At 35.2% G+C, this 22,569-nt stretch overlaps 3 protein-coding genes across 6 annotated transcripts; 1 reads left to right on the top strand and 2 right to left on the bottom strand.

Moving 5' to 3' along the window:
- Nucleotides 1-754: 754 nt before the first annotated feature.
- LOC115445222 (histone RNA hairpin-binding protein) lies at nt 755-3,561 on the bottom strand. Its single transcript, XM_037438424.1, has 5 exons — nt 3,208-3,561; nt 3,001-3,058; nt 2,754-2,850; nt 1,854-1,976; nt 755-1,250 (listed from the first exon to the last, which is right to left on the bottom strand). Exons 2-5 carry the CDS (start codon nt 3,047-3,049, stop codon nt 1,070-1,072), a joined length of 450 nt encoding a protein of 149 aa, XP_037294321.1. The 5' UTR covers nt 3,050-3,058; nt 3,208-3,561; the 3' UTR covers nt 755-1,069.
- A 1,089-nt stretch (nt 3,562-4,650) lies between these two features.
- LOC115445209 (exportin-6) lies at nt 4,651-18,683 on the top strand. Its single transcript, XM_030171407.2, has 22 exons — nt 4,651-4,752; nt 4,830-5,039; nt 6,167-6,364; nt 6,679-6,850; nt 6,995-7,124; nt 7,387-7,525; nt 7,927-8,102; nt 8,261-8,384; nt 8,745-8,827; nt 9,226-9,334; nt 9,433-9,525; nt 9,939-10,080; nt 10,438-10,582; nt 11,197-11,323; nt 11,433-11,573; nt 12,042-12,094; nt 12,130-12,256; nt 12,493-12,680; nt 12,815-12,991; nt 13,097-13,289; nt 15,377-15,607; nt 16,668-18,683. The coding sequence occupies exons 1-22, from the start codon at nt 4,750-4,752 to the stop codon at nt 16,764-16,766; spliced, it is 3,060 nt and encodes a 1,019-aa protein (XP_030027267.2). The 5' UTR covers nt 4,651-4,749; the 3' UTR covers nt 16,767-18,683.
- On the bottom strand, nt 18,674-22,282 carry LOC115445207 (ADP-ribose pyrophosphatase, mitochondrial). 4 transcript variants are annotated; one of them, XM_030171406.2, is made up of 4 exons: nt 22,042-22,282; nt 20,700-20,952; nt 20,160-20,308; nt 18,674-18,994 (listed from the first exon to the last, which is right to left on the bottom strand). In XM_030171406.2, exons 2-4 carry the CDS (start codon nt 20,888-20,890, stop codon nt 18,717-18,719), a joined length of 618 nt encoding a protein of 205 aa, XP_030027266.1. In that variant the 5' UTR covers nt 20,891-20,952; nt 22,042-22,282; the 3' UTR covers nt 18,674-18,716. The 4 variants fall into 4 exon arrangements, with proteins under 4 accessions (XP_030027266.1, XP_037294320.1, XP_030027264.1 ...); XM_037438423.1 differs by having other exon boundaries at nt 22,084-22,282; XM_030171404.1 differs by lacking the exon at nt 22,042-22,282 and adding an exon at nt 21,612-21,992.
- Nucleotides 22,283-22,569: the final 287 nt, after the last annotated feature.

Here is a 22,569-nt window from a genome sequence, read left to right as displayed (position 1 = left end):
TAGAAAAAGGTATACAAAACAACCTGGTAAACCAGGGATGAATAATAATTATTTTTGTGGGACTATACAAAGACTACTGATTTCAGTCATATATTAGCTACAAGTTTTATTATTTTAGAAGTTGAAAAATTAATGTGCTAATTAAATAATTTGAATAATTCTTTATCCCCTTGTTTGAATTTAATGATTTTTAGGCGCTAGAAGACTCTAACATAACATACACCTTCGGAATGGGGCCATTTTAATTTCATATTAATTTAGTACCTAGCCACCGCACTTCGAAGACGCAGAAGTGAAGTCCTTAAAATGAAATAGGATTTTATTATATATACATATATGTATATAAATCAAGTTCCTATCTTTGAACTGTGCAGATTTTTTAAAAACTACCAAGATGGTCATCAAACATATCTATGGCCCTTGTGACATATGTTTTTAATGTCCAGACATCTATGATGCCATTAAACACTTAGATATATAAACTGTGTTGATGAGTAAAAATACATTTTACTTTTATTCTGGCCTTGACATTATCATCTTAATGAAACTTTTGCTTTGTCTGTACATGATTGTACAAAGTATTGTCTCATACTTCCATACATCACTTTGGGTAATATTTCGACTATACAGCCTGGCGAACGTTTAGACAGGTTGAAACATGTATGCCAGACAATTTTTATACCAAGATGCATGCTCTCAAATTTTTTCAAGCATGACTTTTTTGGGTTTAGAATAACAGAATCAAAGCAGGAACTGTGGGTATTAAATGTATTACATACAAGATCTATATAATATTTTAACAACATAAATACTGTTGTTTCAGCAAGCATAGTATAAATGTGGGCCATATTGGCCCATATACTAATTATATGTTCTATTAGCTAACTTCAGAACAGTCTAGATAGTACACATATTATTTAAAAGTATATTTTGAAACTTGCAACTTTTCCTAATATGCTTGTTTCTGATATCCAATTGCTCATAACTAGGCTTTGTTTTTCAAATGCATGTTTGATAACAAAGTAATATTTTAGTATCTTGGAAAATAATAGTATAATCTGTATGTAAATCAGTCTGAATGTTTCTCTTGCTTATCACTGTCTTCGTCATCATCATCATCTTCATTTTTTCCCTTTGGATCATACTCATGAAGTTTTTTCCTCCACATTTTTATTAATGTATCCCAGGACCTTCGACTGTATTTTGTATATTTTTCTGGAGTTTTCGGATGGTCTTTGGTTCTTTGATCTCTGGAATAGAAAGTGGTGTTGTTACTATTTTTGTAACTAGCAAAAATAAAGCAAAAAATTTGTTAAATAGATAATATCATAATTAAAATTATTGGCCCATAGCAGATTGTTATAGAATCACAATGACACCTATAAGGTTTTGATTCAAATAGGCCCTGCAATATATATTATACATGATATGTTAATTAAAATATACATACAATAAAATGTCTGTCGTAAAGTACCAAGTTACATATTTAGAATAGCCATAGTTTTCTGCGTCGTTTGGTTTAAGTTTTGTAGTTCTAGGACAATTTTAATATCATTAGACCATATCTTTATAAAATAAAAACTTTAATTGTTATAAATGTTCATATTAAAATTGAAACTTTAAATCACTCTACTCAAATATTTACTGATTGTCGCTTAGATATTATTGCTTTTCAAGTGTCGATATTATGTGGTGAGATGAGGCACACACAGATTTCTAACATATACAGATATTTAAAAAGCAGGCAATGCAGACCGCAAAGAAGACATCAGCGCCATCATAGACCAGATGATCATCAGTGGCCAATTAAAAAAAGAAATGAAACATAGTCAACAAATTTGTTTTACTTACACGGTACTTGCTGAATGTAATTGTGGTACCCGACAGTATTTTTGCCATAATCAATTTGTTTTTGACGTCTCTGAAGCACTGTTAGGTCTGTCTCTAGTTCTAAAGGTTTCCTTTGTGGTTTTGGACTGAAAATAATTGAGTGGTTATGTTGATTAATACTATCAAAAACAAATTTTAATGAACACATCAAATCTATATTATATTTCTTCCTTCCCTATTGAATTGACACAAAAAATATAGTACAATAATTTATATAAAAAAAAAAAAACCAATGAAACTTTCAATTTATATAAGCAGCAAATGGTATGATGTTTTCCACAACATTTTTCACACTTTATAGAGTGGCAGTAATAATATTTATTACCTTCTATAGATATTACTCTGTAAATTAGCATGCAAACTAATGAAAATATTCACATTATTGCAATAAGTATGGAAAAGGAATGAAATAATTGATGCAGAATAATAAACATAACACACAACATAGGTGACAGTTTCCAATAAAATATCATTTTGCATCCTGTATCTTAATTATGGATATTTCATCCATAAGGTTAAGAGTCAATTATTGGGATATTAATTTTCTAAGTTGTAGTACTTGCCCAATAATGAGTATTATTATCATAATCTGACTCAACTGTTTAGTATTTTCAAAAACCTCAAAGCTGCATTGTCAGGATTAATTTAATTTAGAAATTTTACTACCTGTACTGCCTGACTGTACAGCCAGATGCCACATAATAGTTTGTTTAACCACACATTCTGAACTGCTTTTTCGACGGTACGGAGTGTTTTACGTGTGGAAATAATTTGGTGGATATTAATTGGATTTTATTGAAATATAATGTGTGCATTACTTTGCATTGTAATAGGGTGGCCATATGTTTTCAATAAATACTGACCTCGCTTTATTCTCAGTATTGGGTTTCAATTTTTTCCTATGACTAATATCTTCATTGCTCCCTTTCTTTATGTTTCTTTTGGAAGACTGTTCTAATGCTTAAAAAATTAATTAGGTGTTGTTACAACTCTTATGTATAATATGTAATATATTAAGAGGTTTCCAAAAGAAGGCACCATTAATTGTTTTATTTAATATTACTAAAATCGAAAATTTACTAATGATGCTGTAAATAAACAAACACTTACTTTGCGTAACCTCTCCACTCCAACTTCTTTTTATATCAGTATTGCTCATATTAGAAACCTAGAATAAAAGTTATTCGTGAGCTTAGCCTTTTTAACAAACTTGTTTAAAATTCACTGCAAATATTAATGTGTAGCACACAAATGTTGTTTTTTGTTATTTTTACGACGGTCACTTGAATAAATAATAATAAAAATCATGTGAGTTACCTTATAGTCTATCAATCATAAATATGAAAATGTACGCGATAAGTCGTGGATATATTTAGTTGTACGCACGAATGAATGCAGCCTAAGGACTATATTTAAGTAAACTTGATTGAAGATAAAATCAGAGTACTGCTTAAGTTTGCAATGTTAGTTAAAAATCAGCAATAAATTTACTTAGACTCGTAACGGATACAAAAGCGAGGACCGCTTCCCAACGCGCGCGTAAATAGTGACAAGTAATGTTGAGTAGGACATAAAAGAGGCCATACATTTGTCCCGTATATGGCATCAAATTATAAGAGTGGCTCAAAATTATATATTGTAACTACTTCAAATTGTATGTCGCGGCAGTCGCGTTCCTGATTCTGTCTCTGGTAAACTATAGGACGAGGACAGAGAGGTAGAGAACTGCATGTTATAAATTACAATAGGACGTTTTTCTACAATATAGCGCCCATTGAAGCGCCGAGCGTCAGTACGCCTCGCCTCATTTGAAGTAGGACATTGTACCGGCTCAATGTTAGAAAGAGGCTTCTATTACAAACTCTTTTTCATGTCATGTCCTATCAACTCTAGTAACAAGTGATAACTGACACTAGTGCTACTAATATATATAGGATATATCTGAATTCTGAACATTACTTTAGGCTTAAAAGGTCGGAAATGCAAGTCACAACTGGATCACGGAATTCCTCAGACGGAATTCAGAAAAAAACGAATGCTTCCTCGTGTCTTTCTTAGATTTACTTATGTGTACACTTTCCAATTCTATATTGAGAATATACACGGTTTTTTATATTACAATTTTTCCCAACGTTTCGAAGACTGCACGATGATCAATAAGCAGACTGACGGAACTCGAATGTAAAATCAAAATATCAATATCTAGCTATACTTTATAATAATATATTATAAATATCCTATAAAAGTGAAATATACAACCACGTCTTGTCTTTTATATAAACTAAGTGAATAGAAATGGATTCCAGAGTCTAGAACGCTCGCCAATGAGAGAGTTCAAAATGGTATCGAACCCGGCACTTTTTGGATTCCGATTCAAATCCCGAACCGAAAAACGAATCTATAAGCCCAGCCATAGATGTTATAAAATATTGGGATATCCAAATTCGCTTCATAACAACTAAAATTCTTGTACATCTGGCAACATTTCATCTGTCAAATGACTATGTCGAAAAACTTTCCGTTTTGTTCGAGCGGACTATTCTTTTAAATTCCTTATCAATTTTTAACAATATTTTTCTACAATATTTATACAAATATTTACCTTAAAATATGGTTAGTTTATTTTTACCATACATATGATAATTTTCGTGGTGGCTATTATTTTACATGGCTGTATATATTGAGTTCTCTGGCAATGATAACCATGAGGGGTCAGAAAAATAAAGCACTATATTTAATTTTGTTGGTGAAAAAAGATAAAATTAAAAGGGAATATTTTTAACAAATAATAATGTTACTTAGTTATAAAAATAATTATAAATTTCTTACACAGTTTACGCAGTAAATAAACAATAAATCATGGTAAGACAGTGTACATGGAAACTTATTTGGAGGATAAGTTTTTATACCAAAATTTACATGTTTTTGTTTGGTTACAGGGTGATATAGAAATTAATGAGGCTCTAGCCTCACTAGACATTCTTATGTCTGAATTTTTTGCCCCAACGACAAGTAATTACAGAAAAAGAGAGATTGAGAGCATGCTTGAAAATTTCTCCAACCGTAGGGACTCATGGAAACACTGTTTATTATTTTTGCAAAAGTCTCAAAACCAGTATGTTTTAATGTTTACATTGACAACTCTGGAGGTAAGATTGTCTTTTGTATATAGAGAATCTAATAAATAAAAAAACAATTATAAACAAGTTGAGCATTGTCACTAGTTTAGTTTTTTTAATATATCCTTAATATTATTTTCCCTGTGAATATAAAATATATACTAATTCAGTTTAATGTTTCTCAAAGTATTTGAATTAATTATAACATGGGGGATAGTACAATACCACAGAATACAGAATACTATTACATACAGAAATTGCACACAGTTTTTGAGGAATTTGTATTAGACTTGGTTTAGATTAAGATTTTGGTAGACCACTGCCATCCATTTTACATCTCACATGATCATGTGCATTACAGTATTAAAATAAAACACATATTGTTAATATTTTTTATTTTGATGTAGTGTATATTTTGTTTGCTATTCCAGAAGAATCTATTGTAAAAGTTTTATGTGATAAATATTGAAAACTCTACAAATAAAAAAACATATTGTGCATTTAAGACATGTACTATAGTAAAGTCAATTTCTTTTAGCATGCATAACTGTATTTGCCTATTTTTTGTTATAAGCATTTACTTGTACTTTTTTCTATTGGTTTAACCAAAGTACCTACAATAGTAATTGTAAAGAAAAAAAAATATGCATATTTATTTTATTTCAATTATTAAATATTACTTGCGGCCCTACCTGAAAGATGCTTCTAGAGTACGGCCTGTTTAACTCTTGTTTTGGGGAGTGACAGGCCTGAAAATACTGCATAACTAGAAATAGGAAATACCATGCCAGTGTAATCTTTTTTAAGGTATGAGTACTGTAACTGTATGTGTTGATTGTTTCTTTGGTATTTTGTATATAAATTGTCTCTTAGTAATTTTCGTAACTTACGCCGTTTTTGACTAGTGTTAGTTCTGGAGTATTGTTCTATCCCCAACAGTAAGTATGAACAACCCTATAATTAAATTAGATACATAGGTAAATTTTTATATGCAACTGAATAATTTGTAAGAGTAAGTAACTTGTCCACAGCTATATAGCTGCCTTTAAGCAATGGCAACACTCCCAGAATTTTTATTTAAAAAGGTGTGGTACTGTTTAAGGCTAAGCTGTCTAAGGCTATCATATTGGCTATTTAAATTTAATTTGTATTTTCAGAATATAATAAACAGGCAGTGGATTAGTCTGTCCGATGAAAATAAAATAGAAATCAGGCTAACATTATGGAATGAATTAATGACAAAGCATGAAGTGATGCTGTACTTTATAAGAAACAAATTAGCAGCCCTGATGGTGTCTATAGCGCGGTATGACTGGCCACATCTGTATGAGGACTTCTTCACTAATATAGTGGAGGTATTCCATGAAAATGTGTTTTACAAAGTTACATAGTATATAATTTACATACTATTTAAGGTTGTTTTATTTGTTTAAGAGTTGGCAATAAGAAGTGATATTAATTAGTGTGATGTATTTTTATAGCTTTTGAAATCAAAAATGTTCTATACATATAGTCATAATTAATTACTTTATAAGTTAATTCAAATAAAAATTAATGAAGTTTATCATAATAATGCAGGATAATTATGTTTAGTAATTGCTTTTAATATAACATAGACAACAAAAAGTCAATTTACCCTTCACACTTTAATATGATACAATTCTTTCAGCTAATAAAATGTGATGGCAGACAATGCTTATTGGGATTGGTGTTGGCCCAAGCAGCAAGTGAAGAATTAGGAGCTGCCAGAGACACCGGTGTACTTCTGCCTTCAGCCAGACGCAGTCAATTAGAGAGACTAATGCTCAAAGGAATGCCACAGTTGTTATCTGCTCTTAATGGTAATGAATACATTTTTACTATGTATGTATTAAAAAACAATTATACCACTAACAATGCCATGATTTCTACTACAAATAAATAAGAATTGCTGTTTCAAGTAGTTAAGTACCTTTGTTCATTAAGTTTTTTTGTTAATTTATCAGGAATTTTGGAGAAAAATGCACAGAAGGAGGGACAATCTAACCCTCCGCCTTCGCCGACAAACGGCCCGCCACAAACATTAGCACTGCCAGACTTACTAGCTAATGCTCATGATGTACATACTGTAGATAAGTATGTCACTTTACTATTTTTCTTAAAAGTAAAACGAAACTTTACTTATCATTCATAAGCTTGTTCACTACGATTTTAGCTTTTACCTTTAGGCTGCGTGTCCATTAAATGGCATGGTGCATTTGTTAATATAGGAATGAAGTTTGTAAAGTAAAAGTTTAAAGTAACATTTGATCTAAATGATAGTGAGCTCAAAAGCACAATATTATAAATTATAGTTTCATACATATAATGTAATATACATATTCATACATATTTTCAGGGCTTTAAATATGGAAATCGTTGTTAAGTGCCTTACAACACTCCAACATTTATTCTCGTGGCTACCATTATCATCTCATGTGCCACCATCACTTGTGACTACAGTGTTCTATTGGGGCAGTATTGCCACTCAGTCCCAGGTTTGTGTACCCCTATTTAATTTTACTTGCAATTGTATCAATATCCCAAGCATATTCTAGTGTAATTTGCATAGGTGTTCCTAAAACTGTTTAAGATAGTTAACCTGTAGTTGTTATAGTTAAGGCATTTACTACCATTTCTCAAAACAATGAACCCTGTACCAGTTTAAATGATAAACATTTCAATTGCAAAAAAATACCCTAATAAGTTTTATGGAAATTATGTTAAGGAAGCCATTTGGCTTCCTTAACATAAAATGAAAGCATAAATGAAAAAGAAAATCTTTGCATTGCTGTTTAATTTGTATTTCTTAAGTGTAAAAGTTACAATGTAATTATAAGCTGTAAATGAAGGCAGTCCTACAGCGAAATGATAAATGAGTGTTGTGTTGTGCGCGCAGAGTGGCGAGGCGGCGCTGGCGGGGCTGGGCGGCGCGTGCGAGCTGCTGTACCGGCGGTACGCGCCGCCGTCGTCGGCCGCCACGGCGCTGCGCCTGCACCACTGCGCGCTGCGGCTGCTGCGCCACCTCACGCACCACGCGCACCAGCCACACCTCGCGCAACACTACTCGCACGAGTAAACGTCACGCCATATTTTACTTTCATAATATTATATACATTTTGTATTAACTTCATATTTAAACGCGTGAATACGCACTTTCATTTTAGTCACTTAATGTTTTTTTAAATAACTGAATATATCAGAAGATATTATGTAATCGTAATTTATTTCAGGTATTTAAATAAGTTAGCAGAGTTCCTAAAATTGTTTGTTTCAATGCATTTCAAGAGGTTGGAGGCCGAGCCTGAGTTTGATGCTATAGAATTTTTGTCATATCTATTCCAATACACATTCCAGGTAAAAAAAACAATATTATATTTTATTTAAATTTATATTAAATTAAGGGACCGTGTATTGGAAGATAAGGATCCTTTGTGGCCTATTTATTTGAAATTGTAATTGTAATCATTACTTTAGATTTTTAAAGTTTATTTAGTTATCTATATCTTTGGTAGAATGGATAGATACAAACAGGAGATGTTTTTACTAAAGGTTTTCTTTATTGATTACTGCCCAAATGAATTCAAGCATTTTTATTATTCTTGATATGCTTATTTTACAACATGCTGTATTTGAAAAATATATTTAGTTGTATATAATTCACATGAATATTATGTGTAAATAATTTGCTTTCTTACACCTAATACGTCATTTCAGGTGCCTACATGTGCTATATTTGTAAATTGTTTAGATATATGGATACAATTTATTGATATATTGAAACCAGAAGATACAGCCAAGTAAGTTTACATTTTTTTCTTATACATACAGTAATTATAGGTCACTGGTTCTATAACTCTATTCCTATAGTGCCGTAAGGTAAATAAAGGAAGTCTTTAATTGTAGTCATTTCAAATTTTCTAAACGTGAAATTTCCAATCTCTCTTTACTTAATAAATAAACAATTACATATGACCACATATGACCTTGTAATAGTTAGCAATCGGAGTGTCAAAGAACTTTTAATGTCGTATTTTATAAATGGAATGCCGAATGTGTATATATTTTTTATCTTAGTGTTTTGGGGCCGTAGTTTCACAGTTTCTAATATTAATGACACGCTTGATACGTTATTTTAGAAGTCAAGGCTATGTATATGGAGTTTCGATGACTATTAGAAATTTTTACAATATTTCAGATATTGGGAAGCACTTCAGGGTCTTGTCAATGGTTTGTTGAATAAAATTCAATTTGGACACAACAAGGCGCAGTTACAACACCTCGACAATGACGTGTGCGACGATGATGTTAGTATTTAACTTTACTGTATTTTATGTATACAGATTTTTGGTTTATATTGTTTGATATTCTATTTATGAACATAATATAATCTAATATTTTACAGGGTGAAACAGAATGGCAGACATTCCTGAAAAATTGTGTAGAATGTATCGCTCGAGTGGCAGACTTGGCGCCGCTGGAAGTGTTTACATCTGTGGTGAGTTTTAAACATTGCACCATTAATAATAGGTACGATACCACTTAAGTCTACATTCCTAACAGTTGACAAAAAATAGTTAGTTAATTATTAGTAAAAGCTTGTAAATTATTCGAAATATTGGCTGTTTCAATGAGACCAATGAATGGTTTACAAAATAGGTGAAAGTGACTATGATGTGAATGCCTCGGTGGCGTATTTGTATTGCGTGCATGGTGTCGCATCGCTCTGAGATTCCAGGTTCCAATTCCGGGCCTGGCAGTGATATTGAGATTTTTTATGCAATATAGGCTCGTGTTCTATAACGTCATGGGACGGAGCACACATGGCGAAAAGTGAGTGCCCTGGTTGCACTTCTGCCGACGCCTTTGTAGATGAAGGCGTGATGTATCAGTGCGCGTGGTGGTGTGCAGGTGGAGCGGTGGCAGCAGCTGGCGGAGGCGCAGTCGCGGGTGGGCGCGCGCGGGCCCGAGGGCGAGCGCGTGACGGCGGCGCTGCTCGACCTCGCCACCCTCACGCGCGTGCTCGGCCGCCTCGCGCCCGCGCTGCTCGCCGGTACCACGCACTACTCGCTACTTAAACAATTATGTTTCTCAATACTTACTAATTACATCGCTACTGTTTTTATCGTAGCTTTCAATGACAATTTAAGAGAGAGATCAGTAGTTTGCATAATCAAATATGCTATTGATATGTATGTCAGAAAATTAACCATGCATACTGTAGATATTTATAGATTTTTTTTGTGATCTAAATATTTCCAAGTATAAATCACGAAAATTTAGGGACCTATTGATGCAGTTGAAGTTTTTAGTAAAAAGGTCCTCAAACCTCGGGATTATGTGTAGTGGTTTTATAATGAATATATTTGTTTTGTGGTGAGTGGTGGTGAGTGGTGTGGTCGTGTTGCAGAGGTGGAGCGCATGCGCGAGGGTGCGTGCGCGGCGGTGGGCGCGGCGGTGGTGGCGCGCGTGGCGAGCGCGCTGGCGGCCGCCGCGCCGCTCGCGCCGCACCGCGCGCCGCACGCGCAGCACCACAAGCAGGCGCTCGTGCTGCTGTCAGTACTACACTATACAGTAAACCCATACCCTCAACCACATGCGAAATAAACATTCACATTTTTTCTTATTATTTGTTAATATTATATGTCATGTCTCGCAATGAGATTTATAAATATTATATAAAACCTTTAAAACACATTACATTTGAAAACAACATTATATTTGAAAAAGATAAGACCATTTACACAGTTACGATAAAGTGACTCCTTTGCACCTAAACGTATCAGTAGAGTGGGGTCCGGATAGAGTGTTGACTGACTCACTTGTCAGTCTACAAGAGATACGAGAGATGTTTATTCTTCGTTAGCCGAAACAATTATGCCGACTTCTTTGACACAGTATATGGGCCACTATTTTGGGTTTTTGAAATTGAAACTCCTACAAGACCGCAGGTCCGTCCTAGTCTCATAATCGTTGATGTATCATCCTCTCTCAGTGACCGTTCTAGTCGAGGTTCGTAATCCGTTAGTGAGTTGCCCTCAACATGATCCCTTAATTTTCCAGGGTTGCGAGCGCCTAAAGCACTTACCCGATCCTTGTCGGGCTAACAAACGGATGACAGATTAAAAATAGAAAACGTTGGCGCTAAATATAAATCTTATGTCTACAGTCACGCGGAGATGTTCGCTTGCATGGGGGCGTGGTGTTGTTACGCGAACGAGTGCGGCGTGCCCGTGCGCACCATGGAGGGACTTTTCTCATCGACTGTACCCTTTCTTTTGCCGCACGATGTTCCCGTAAGTTATATTCTTCTCTATTTTTCATTTTGACGGCATTTTAAACGTCTCGAAAGGAGATGGGTTATATTTAATTATATTGACCGTTAAACATTCTTGTTGTTTTTAGGAGCCTTCGATAATAAGTTTTGCGGCGGCGCATCTGTTGCTTAGTCTATCAAAAAACGTGAAGCTCGTATCCGATCCGATGTCTCTCGTGGGAGACCTGTACAACCACGCCCAAAGGTCATTACATTACTTGGAGCCAAAGGTGAGGATCTACGGGCAATCTAGGCCTGTAGTTATCCCAATATATTTGCTACCAAAAATATAAACACATAGTTACAACAATTATCTATATGTACCACTAGTACATATACGACGCAAAATTTATATAAAGTCTAACATATAATATAAATACAAGTTAAATGTATTTTTTAACTTATTTTTCGTGATAAGTAATTTAGGGTAAGTCGGGACAGATGTATACATAAGGGAACGGGCCCCGCGTTTTGCAAGTATTTGTATTACGGGGCGGTGTATCGGGCGGCAAATGAGATAGCCTGGCAGATATAGATTTAAGTCCACTGAGACGACGTTGTGGAGATAGTTAGTTATCATAACAATAATAATTATTGTAGATTGAATTAAAATATTATTGTAAACAGTAAAAACATTATGAAACTAAGTGCTAAGTATTTTGCAAATAATATGATAGTTGGCACATTTTGAAATATAGACGGCAGACGTGGTGCGAGAGGCGCTGGTAACGCTGGCGCTGCGCGGGGGAGGCGCGGGAGCGGCGGGGGGCGGTGTGGCGGGGGCGCGGAGGCGGCGCGCGCGCTCGTGGCGGCGTGGGCGGGCGCGCTGAACACGGCCGGGCCCGCCGCCGCGCTGCCGCCGCTCACTAACCTGCTGCTGGCCTTCGCGCACGCACCTACTGCCTCCAAAAAGGTTACTCCATATTTCACATAATATATTTTGCAACAACAATTGGATAGATACTTAATCACTATTAAGCATCTATCCAATTGATCTATCCATACTTTTTGTTTCCATGGATTTAGAATTTTAAGTTTGTTTTATAGTTGTTGGCTTTATTATTAATAAGATAATACATTGTATTTAAATTATATTTGAAATGAGTGCAGACAAAGCCTCAGCTAAAAGGCAGTATTGCTAAATTACAGGTTATAGCAGAGGGTGTGCAAAATGCAGCGGAGACAGCGCTGCGCATGCTCTGTGAGCCGAATGGCGCCTTCGCGGCCGCTGAGCCAGAAATCACAGACTTCTTCTTTGCATTGTTCACTGCCGTGCTGCCGCAACTCGGAAATTTTACATACACTGCCATTGATGTATTTTTAGATGTTGCTCAAAGGTATGATCGGTCTCAATAAAATGTTTATATAATAATTATAAAAATGAGCACTTCCTTCTACAATTATTTAACAGAAAGTATTGTATTATTAGTGGCAAACTGGTTAGATAAGTTAGAGTATAGTGTTTGTTCAGAGGTGGCGGGTCGAGCAGCCTGGAACGGTTGGTGGAGTGCGTGCGGCTGGGCGTGGAGGCGGGCGGCGGCGGCGTGCGCGTGCGCGCCGTGCTGGCGCTGCTGCACCACCACGTGCTGCCGCGCGCGCACCACCACGAGCCCGACCTGGCGCGCGCCGCGCACCGCCTGCTCGCCAGGTGCTACATCCTCTAAACATTATCAAAACTTCACTAATATATAAAGGATAAAACGTATATTTATGAGTCGATACAATAGCGTGTTTGTCTTGTTTATGATGCTAGCGTGCTGATCCACCGGTGGCGGTACTTCTTCCCGCACAAATGCGACGCGGAGGAGAGCGTGCGGCGCACGAGCGAGCTCGGCGGCGCGCTGGCGGCGCTCGGTCGCGCGCTGCTGCAGCCCGACATCGACCTGCTGCGCCTCAACATCGACACGCTCGACACGCTCAACAACAAGTGGAAGCTCTACCACAAGGTGCAAAAACACGCACACACACGTACACACGCACGCATACTACACAATACTCATGTTTAACTTATGGGGCATTCCACGTGAAGCGGGCACGAAAAAAAACTCGATGTCTCAGATTTTCGTAATATTTGATTATGTTATACCTGTATATGTCCTCGGTCCAGATACAAAATATTATTAAAGTATAAAGCCTGGTTAGCGAGTAAAAGGATTTTGAAGTTTTGACTGGCCGGCTGGTATACGCCACTTCGAATCCAATTATCAAGTTTTTAAATGTTACAATAAAATAAATAAAGCAATGAAATAAATACTTCATTTAATGAGCATTTTATTGTATTTTTGGAAATTGAAAAATGATTTTTCTTTGAAAAAATGTGTTTGAAAGTTTCAAACTTGAATTTCACAAAGTTGGCATATTTATATATTTTTTAAATTTTTTTCTAAAAATAGCTACTATTGTTTAGATAATCCCTGCGAAGTTTCATTATGGGCTGAGAAGTAGTTTAGGAGCTAGACCGATTACAGTGCCGAAGCGCGGCGGTCGCCAGAAAGAGCGAAGTAGTAAAAACTTTCAATTAAACTAAATACTTTCGATCAGAGTATTTTATCATGTTTTGCATCGCTCTAACGACTCAATTACATCTGATTAAAATATAAAAAAAATATATTTATATTACTGACGGTGCACAACAACATTTTAAAAGGATTTAATTGTATTAACTTGTTATATTTTAGACAGGATTGTGGTAAAGATGCAGAATTTCATTTTCGTGCCACTTCACATGGCAGAAGGGCAATTTGACGGTCTCGGTGGTAACCTAAAACGCCTGGAGACACAAGCTAGTTTACATAACGCATCAAACAAAGCCATCACGATACCCGACCGCTTATACATATAGGCTAGAACATCAATGCCACAAACTCATATTTATTATTACTACTACTATTTATTATTATTATTCAGATATATTTTAATATTTCAAACTTGTATTTCACAAAGTTGGCATACATATAATAACTTTTTTCTACTAAAATAGCCAATATTGTATATAGATTAACCTTGCCAAGTTTAAAATGTTGTTGTGCACCGTCAGTAATATAAATATGTTTTTTAATATTATAATCAGATGTAATTGAATCGTTAGAGCGATGCAAAACGTGATAAAATACTCTGATCGAAAGTATTTAGTTTAATTGAAATTTTTTACTACTTCGCTCTTTCTGGCGACCGCCGCGCTTCGGGATTGTAATCGGTCTAGCTCCTAAACTACTTCTCAGCCCATTATGAAACTTCGCAGGGATTATCTATACAATAGTAGCTATTTTTAGAAAAAAAATAAAAAATATATAAATATGCCTACTTTGTGAAATTCAAGTTTGAAACTTTCAAACACATTTTTTTCAAGGAAAATAATCATTTTTCAATATCCAAAAATACAATAAAAAAGCTCATTAAATGAAGTATTTATTTCATTGCTTTATTTATTTTATTGTAACATTTAAAAACTTAATAATTGGATTCGAAGTGGCGTATACCAGCTGGCCAGTCAAAACTTCAAAGTCCTTTTACTCGCTAACCAGGCTTTATACTTTAATAATATTTTGTATCTGAATCAAGGACATATACAGGTATAATATAATCAAATATTACGAAAATCTGAGATATCGAGTTTTTTTTCGTGCCCGCTTCACGTGGAATGCCCCTTATACCAATTTCAGTTACAATGTTAATACCTTGAAGCTTAAAACCATAACATTAGCGTCAAAATTGCTTGCAATTAATACAATTATGCTCTCGTGCTCTCTGATAACAATAAAATGATCACTCTGAAGTATAGTCCAAGTATATTCAGTTTTTTAAAAATTAAAATAATCCTGAACTCCAAATTAACGAAAAGAAGTTTTAGGCTTGAACATTTAATTCTGGCATCAGTGCATCCATATCCAACCTAACCTAAGGAATTTGAGGCATTTTGCTTACCATTATTTTAAAACATTTATTACATTTACCATATGTATTGTGTATGGTAAGTATGAATCCATTTGACCGTAAGAAGTAATGCAATGAGGACATGCGTGTGGTGGTGCAGGCGATATTCCGCACGGAGTTCATGTGCGAGTTCCTGTCGGTGCTGGTGGGCGGGCTGGCGGAGGGCGGCTGGCGCGCGCTGGCGCGGGACGAGGTGACGGCGGCGGTGCACGCCATGGCCGTGGTGGACTTCAGCGCCTTCCGCCTCGGCTTCCTGCCGCGCTTCCTGCGCTCGCTGCCCGGGCTCGCGCCGCACCACCTGCACCAGCTCGAACAGTTCCCGCCCGACACGGTGAGTACTCACCACCGGTCCCTTGTTCCTGAACCGCTTCGCATTACGCGCGAGCTCCGAGGAATGACTTCATGTACTGCTAAGGGCCGTTTTCAATGAACGACCCCAATCGCTTCATAGACCCAACGCAAAAATGGCCGAATCAGGATAAATTTTTTTTGACATGCTTACAAATGAGTTACTTTGATTGGTTTATTCTCAGGATCAGATCGAAGATTAAAACTTTTATTAGATATCGCTATGATCAGTTGGCGAAAATAAGATATAATTTATTTAAATATAAATTAGATGTAAAATAAAATACTTAGGATATATTTCTGCTCAATAAGTTGTTAAATTTATTAATTTCAATTATCATACAAATAGTGTACGATTCATCAAGGAACCGTACACAGGTATATTTGGTATTCTGTGACCATAACAACCAGCCATTCAGCAAACTTAAAAAATAAATTATGCAAAACGCATTAACACTACAGTGTTGTGACTAGTCCATAAACAGAAGGTACAAAATGAAAATAAGTAGTCCGATGTTGATATGAGTGTATCCTTGCGTTAAGCTAACACTCGTACGAAGCGTGCCGGGTATGCGAGGCTTGCGGCCCACAAGGCGTCCCTGTCCTCGACCCGCGTTATCTCGGGGTTTGCGCGCGGAATATATATATCGCCTAAGCCCTTCTCCTTTTGCCGACTTGAATAGGTATTGAGTCGACATTTTTTTTAATATTTGTTAGCCCGGCAAGAGCCGGCTTATACAAACTCACCGGAATTTTGGGTGAGCGCTTAAGGCGTTCGCAACCCTTAAATATTAACTGAGCATGCCGAGGGAAATCCACTAACGGGTTACGAACCTCGGCTCACGACGGCAAGAGGATTACATCAACGATTATGGATGCCCGTAGTCGTAGCTAACTAACAATCAAACCATTCCTATATTACCGTATTCGTCGGCATGCGACCCAGAACTATTTTCTTTTTAATTAGCATATCATAATCTAACACACTAATCAATTTATTTGCAAGTTTGTATATCTTGCTGACAAAATAATATTAATTTCAGGATTTACCAACATTCACACAGAACCTTCAGCGGTTAATGAACGATGTCAACTGTTTCCGCGCGTATCAAGCGTTAGAATCATCCGAAATGTCGACGTAATACAGGCTGCTGAAGTACATTGGGATTATACGTATGACATAGAAAACGTAATTAGTATTACGAATTCCCAAACAATTGTTCAGGGAAATCACAAAACATTCTCAAATGAATTAAGCTGAAAATATCTCAAATTGTTAAGATACGTAGTACACGTGGAAATCTACCATCAATGTCTCGAACTCATGGAGATAAAATATTTGGCTTTTTTTGTAGTGATGCAAACATTTTAAATATAAAATATATTTATAAATTCTATGATTTTAAATTTTCATATGAAATTAACTAGAAAAATCCTTTGAAGTAATAAATATGTGATATTTGGCACACATTATTCGGTATTTGAGCTACACTTGCGTTAAGACGGAGGCATCTGTGCTCACTAAGCATTGCTTGTCCAAAAGGGTAGCCGGGAAATAATTAAAACTAAATAAGTTCCATTATTTTGATGTTATCTCGTAAAAAAAAAGCATCAAAGCATGAAATTTGTATAACTGCCAATTTTTTACTCGGCTATTATGCGGTAATTAAGCAGAAGTGTGTGAAGGCGTCCACATAATTATTTTCTTGTCGCAGATAGCGCAAGGCCTATATTTCCTCAAATCAAACATTATGTAGTTTCTATGTATATAAGTTTATAAGTGTTACATTCTTCTTTACTATGTTTCACGCATTTTTATACAAAAGATATTCGACTGATAGAATTGGTGAGACTGCAAGTGGATTAGTTGGATTTTAAGTTAGACATTAAAAGCAATCTTTACTTACGCATTTGTATATTAGTGGATTTAGTTTTAATAAATACATTTTTAATTTCAAGTTTCCTTTAACATAGGTTATTGTTTAGTTTGTATTGGAAGGCCAGTTTTAGTTGGCACTAATTACCAGAAAAAAATAAGCAGTCGACGAATAATACTTTTCTTAAGAAATTAGATAACATAACAATAGACCAGACTGTACTTGAATCTGAACGATGTCGAGGTACTACTGTGTGAGTATTTACAATCATCAATAGGGGATATCGACCGAGGTATCTATCGTAAGAACTTCCACTAAAGCAAACTTAAATGGGAGTAAATTAAAATTGTTTTACGGATTCTATCGAGGTTTTTAATTTCATTTTTCTCGCGAAGTGCTGAAAAGACATCGAAATGTCGGAAGAAAAATAAAATTAAATCCACGATAGAATCCGCAGAACTAGTTTAATTTCAATACTGTAACATTTGCGTCAATGTAAGAAATCATGAGGGTAAATGATGTAAATCTAAAAACACAGGCTGGTATCAAATCACAACATATCGCAAAGCATATACATACTTAATGTATATTATGTGAATAACAATATTTTTGTATTGATCATAATATTGTTTCCATGTAATTTTAGGCGTATCACGTATAACAATATTTTATTTATCGGTTTCAATATACATAAATTATATAATCGACATAGAGAATTGACTGCGCGTACCTACCTAGCTGTGTGGCGAAGAATCAATTTAGGCAGATAGCGAGAAAGGTATAGCAGTCGCTCAGGGCTGTCGTGTGGCCAAGAGGCAGTTTTTATTCTAGAAATCTGATTGGGCAGACAAACTTGCAGCGGCATGGTAGAGTTCTGCACATGCGATCTATAATACCTCTACGCTGTAGTCTATGGCAAATTCTAGCAAAGAAAATAAATACATTTTATGTATTAGTCTCTCAATCACTGTCTTTTTCTAGAAAGTGCTTATTTTTGACAAAAATTGCTCAGCCCTTTCTCTATGTCTATATCAGATCTAATAGGATTTATTATGAGTGTGGTGCAATATCCATTTTTAAATAATTTTGATGTAAATGAGACACTCAGTCACTATAGAATGTTACGATTATGCGTGTTTATATTATGTAAAGGAGGAAATAAGTAAACAAAATTGTTTAAAATTACGTTTTTTATTTAATAATCCTATTCATTCATCACAGTCGTTTTTTTAAGACTACATCAAGAATTTCTTTATGGCTTGCATATAGTTTCAAGGCAGGCGTTACATCTATCCATTGGACGCCAACTGCGTCGTCTCCGGCGTGCAGTTTTAAAGCCCCCACTGTAGACCCGTTTTCATCATGGAAGTTATATGCGACGCTTTCCATCCATGCGTTGTCTGTGTTGCGGCGGTCGTCAATGTACCCTTGGTATATTACGTCGCCGCCACTGAAGAACTTGTCGAATTTTTCTTCATACATCTTTCTTTCGTCTATAAAAAAAAATATATTCAAATTCTTTTTTTACGAGGCCACGTTATACATTTGTATGAGTAATGATTCAATACGTAAATCATAACGGATGAGTTTTAACTAATGCGTTTTGTCAGTACTTGAAGACTAATTATTAATTAGTTTAAATCTTAACCAAATAATCATGATCGATTATTTATGATTGAATTTTTTTCTAGCATCAAATTAAAAACACGATAAATAAAATATTGGACATCATCAAGAATATTACAATATTCTACAATCTATTGATTGATTGAGGTATATTATTTTTAAATCCATACTTTTTATTTTTTACTTATATTTTCCCAATATTATAAATTCGAGAGTTTATAAAGATGTTTGGATGTCTTAGATGTTTGTTAAAAGTAATCACTAAAAGACCTGAACGGGTTTCGATGAAATTTGGCACACGGATAGACCATGTTCTGGCTTAACACTTAGGCTCCTTTTTTATTATTTGCTCTCATAGGAAACAATGGAATTTATAATCTGACTTCTTAAATAGGTGGTGCTTATCGATGGTGGCGCTATGAATCGATACAGTGATTTAGGGACTTTTATAGATGGAAAAGATTTTTACGCGAGCGGAACCGCGAGCAACACCTAATATATTATAAATGCAAAAGTAATTGACTGTCTATCTGTTACCTTTTCGCGCTTAAACGGTTGAAACGATTTCAATTAAATTTCGTATGGATATAGTTTAAGACCTTAGAAAACGCATAAGTTGCTTTTGAACCTGCAAAAGTACATGTTACGTCTTATATTTAGGACTTTATTTTGAAAAAACTATTCACACAGGCGGAGGCGCGGGCGAAGGTGAATCCTTTACAATATGGGTTTAATATGGTTACACGTTTAAAAAAATGGCAGGCTGTATTGATTTCTCAGTAGATAGCAGTAGGAAGTATAAGATTTATGGTCAACTGTTGCATATAAAAAAATATTTCATACTTATAATTTTGGTGATTAATGTAATAGTTATGCAAAAAACACGCATTTCCGCGGATTGTAGATAAGGGCGCCTTAATAAACAAAGCTTAAGTTGTCATTTAGAAGATTGTTCACAGCTGAGCCAATGCTGTTTCAAAAACAAAACTCAGCCGTCAAAATTAGTCTTATGATGTGAGATTCTGTTATTACCTTTGGACATTACTAAAGAATTTAGAGCTTCTTCTTGGAATTCTCTTATAGCAGCTGCAGAGACTTTTTCTCCAGGATCTACCATCCCCCCAGGTAATGCCCACTCCCCAGTGTCACCACGTTTTATGGCAACAAATTGCAAAATTGGTCTGTAACAAAAAACAAAATATTTTGCCACAACAATGACTTATGTGGAAGGATGAATACATTTGTGTGGTATACAAAAGTTTTCGATATTTATCTTATTTGCAAGTGCATATTATTCACAGAAGGTAAAAATTAAATCTAAACAAATAATACCCTCCTTTCAAAATAAATCTATTTTGTATTTGCAATTTTACTGAATATTTTTTTACTGAGTTTACATCAATTTTTTTTATTGAATATAGTATATATAGGTTACATGTTTATTAATGCAGTACATGTGTAATTTTACCCTTTAATTATTTAATGTTTAATTGTTTTCTGTTCCTTTTCAATAAAATAAAATAAAATATTAATATAGTCATATCACAAGGTGTGATTATAATGTTAATTTACTTTTTATTTTTATCAACTGCAATTTCACCATTTTCAAGCCTTTTCCATCGTGTGACTACAGGGTCTGCAGCATGGTTTGGTCCCCAACGTCCAAGGACACCCCTGCCTTTAATACCAGTGCGTCCAATTGGATTTAACGGGTATCCCATTGGATTTAACGGGTATCCAATTGGATTTAACGGGTGTCCCATATAGCTTGCCCTTGTTATGTTACCATTTGGGCTATGCCATTTTGGTTTAAAGTTTGGTTCACCTGAATTGAAAAATAATTGGATTATTTTTAACATGTTAAACAAATCAAACAATAAAGTATATCTGTTACATAGCTGCATAAACAAGTAAAAAAATTGTAAAAATAATTTAAGACTGAATAGAATTATGTACTCTAAAATTATAATGATAATTTAGGTGAACAAAATGACATGGGGCTGTTAAGATCATCAATGATTTAGCCTCTAGACCACCAGGCCACATTATAGGTATTTGTGTTCTATATTTCTGACATTAATCAACTATAGCTTACCATTCAATATTTCCAAGTCAGTTTCTATCATACGGATGGGAGCATTATAATCTTCCACAGTGGAGATTTATTAAATATTATAATGGCTCGTGGCATAAAAGAGGTTTTGTAAAAAAAAGCAGACCAGGTTTTCAGAAAAAGGGGTTCACATATTATGATTATGTCAATAACTTTACTTAAATGAGTTATGTTAATAATAAATTAATCAATTACAGAATACATACTGTTTATTCGAATTCATCTATCAGATATTAAGTGTCTTGAGATTTTATCGTCAATTGTTATGATATAAATACTTACACCACATCTGTTCTTACCAATTTCTTACAAGTTTTTTTTTTAAAGTATAACATGAATGATGGTATGGAATAATCCATGTATTTATTTACCTATTTCTGGATCTGCGTACGGTTTACCGTGTAAGGACGGAGATGTGTAATAAGGTGGGTCATATTCTTTGAATTCTGTTGACCAAGTAACTTTGTCATCTGGCACTAGAAATCTTTCAATGTTAGATCTTGGGTACAGGCCTCCACGGCATTTAAAATGTGTGGTTATCATGTTGAAAGTAGGTCTAATCATTAAAAACCACGAAATTGTAAAAGATACAGTTTTTAGGCCCTTAATTTTTTTGTAACCGGCACTCATTTCTTCTGTCAAATCAGTGTTTACGTCAATTTTAACTTTTAGTTATGCCCAGGATTTTTAAAGAATTACCCCTAAAACTCCCTTATAGATCAAAAAATCCCAATTTAGAGACCCAAAACCACAAATATAGTATTTTCATTCTTTATTTACATAATATAGTTAGATACATACAACTAGTCTTTATCCTTTTTTTTGTTTTCGCGAAGAAAGTACCTTATGACTACCGCCCAGCCCTCTTGGGGGGCGACTAAGCGATTATGTTGCGGTCATTGAGGACGTTGAGCCGCCCGGATTTGATGTTGGCTTTCGGGCGACTGCCGGGCCAAGTCCCTTTAATCCATATACAACGCACGATATACCAACTAAAACTCCGCGGTGGCTCTTTTCAGCGCATTAGGGACGACAGCGAGCTTCCTCTGACGAAATTCCGCAGCCCCCCCTCCGCGGTGTTGCCTAGTACGGCCCGTCTCCTAGACTAGTCCTCATCCTGTATCAATCTTATATATCATCATTTAATAGTCCTAATAGAATAATTACATAATTTATGGTATATTACTTATAATCAACGGATAACATTTATTATAAAGTCGAAGATATGTACATCATTCGAAGAAGGGGGGGGGGGGCAAAAGATGTGGTACGTAATTGTCAAAAATAATTGACTAAAAATCCTAGGTTCGATTTTGCCCTAAAAATCCC

This window comes from Manduca sexta, chromosome 14 (assembly GCF_014839805.1).
Source record: "Manduca sexta isolate Smith_Timp_Sample1 chromosome 14, JHU_Msex_v1.0, whole genome shotgun sequence".
Taxonomy (NCBI): Eukaryota; Metazoa; Arthropoda; class Insecta; order Lepidoptera; family Sphingidae; genus Manduca; species Manduca sexta.
This window is presented reverse-complemented; position numbering and strand designations above follow the sequence as displayed.

Coding starts and splice junctions, on each gene's coding strand:
- LOC115445207 (XM_030171404.1), bottom strand. CDS start 21,870: ATGAGTGCCGGTTACAAAAAAATTAAGGGCCTAAAAACTGTATCTTTT. Junction 20,309..20,699: donor GCAGTTGATAAAAATAAAAA/GTAAATTAACAT, acceptor TTTTTGTTACAG/ACCAATTTTGCAATTTGTTG. Junction 18,995..20,159: donor TTCTTTAGTAATGTCCAAAG/GTAATAACAGAA, acceptor TTTTTTTTATAG/ACGAAAGAAAGATGTATGAA.
- LOC115445209 (XM_030171407.2), top strand. Junction 7,125..7,386: donor GATGTACATACTGTAGATAA/GTATGTCACTTT, acceptor ACATATTTTCAG/GGCTTTAAATATGGAAATCG. Junction 10,081..10,437: donor CGCGCCCGCGCTGCTCGCCG/GTACCACGCACT, acceptor GTCGTGTTGCAG/AGGTGGAGCGCATGCGCGAG.
- LOC115445222 (XM_037438424.1), bottom strand. CDS start 3,049: ATGAGCAATACTGATATAAAAAGAAGTTGGAGTGGAGAGGTTACGCAA. Junction 2,851..3,000: donor GAGTGGAGAGGTTACGCAAA/GTAAGTGTTTGT, acceptor TAATTTTTTAAG/CATTAGAACAGTCTTCCAAA. Junction 1,251..1,853: donor AATTACATTCAGCAAGTACC/GTGTAAGTAAAA, acceptor TTTCTATTCCAG/AGATCAAAGAACCAAAGACC.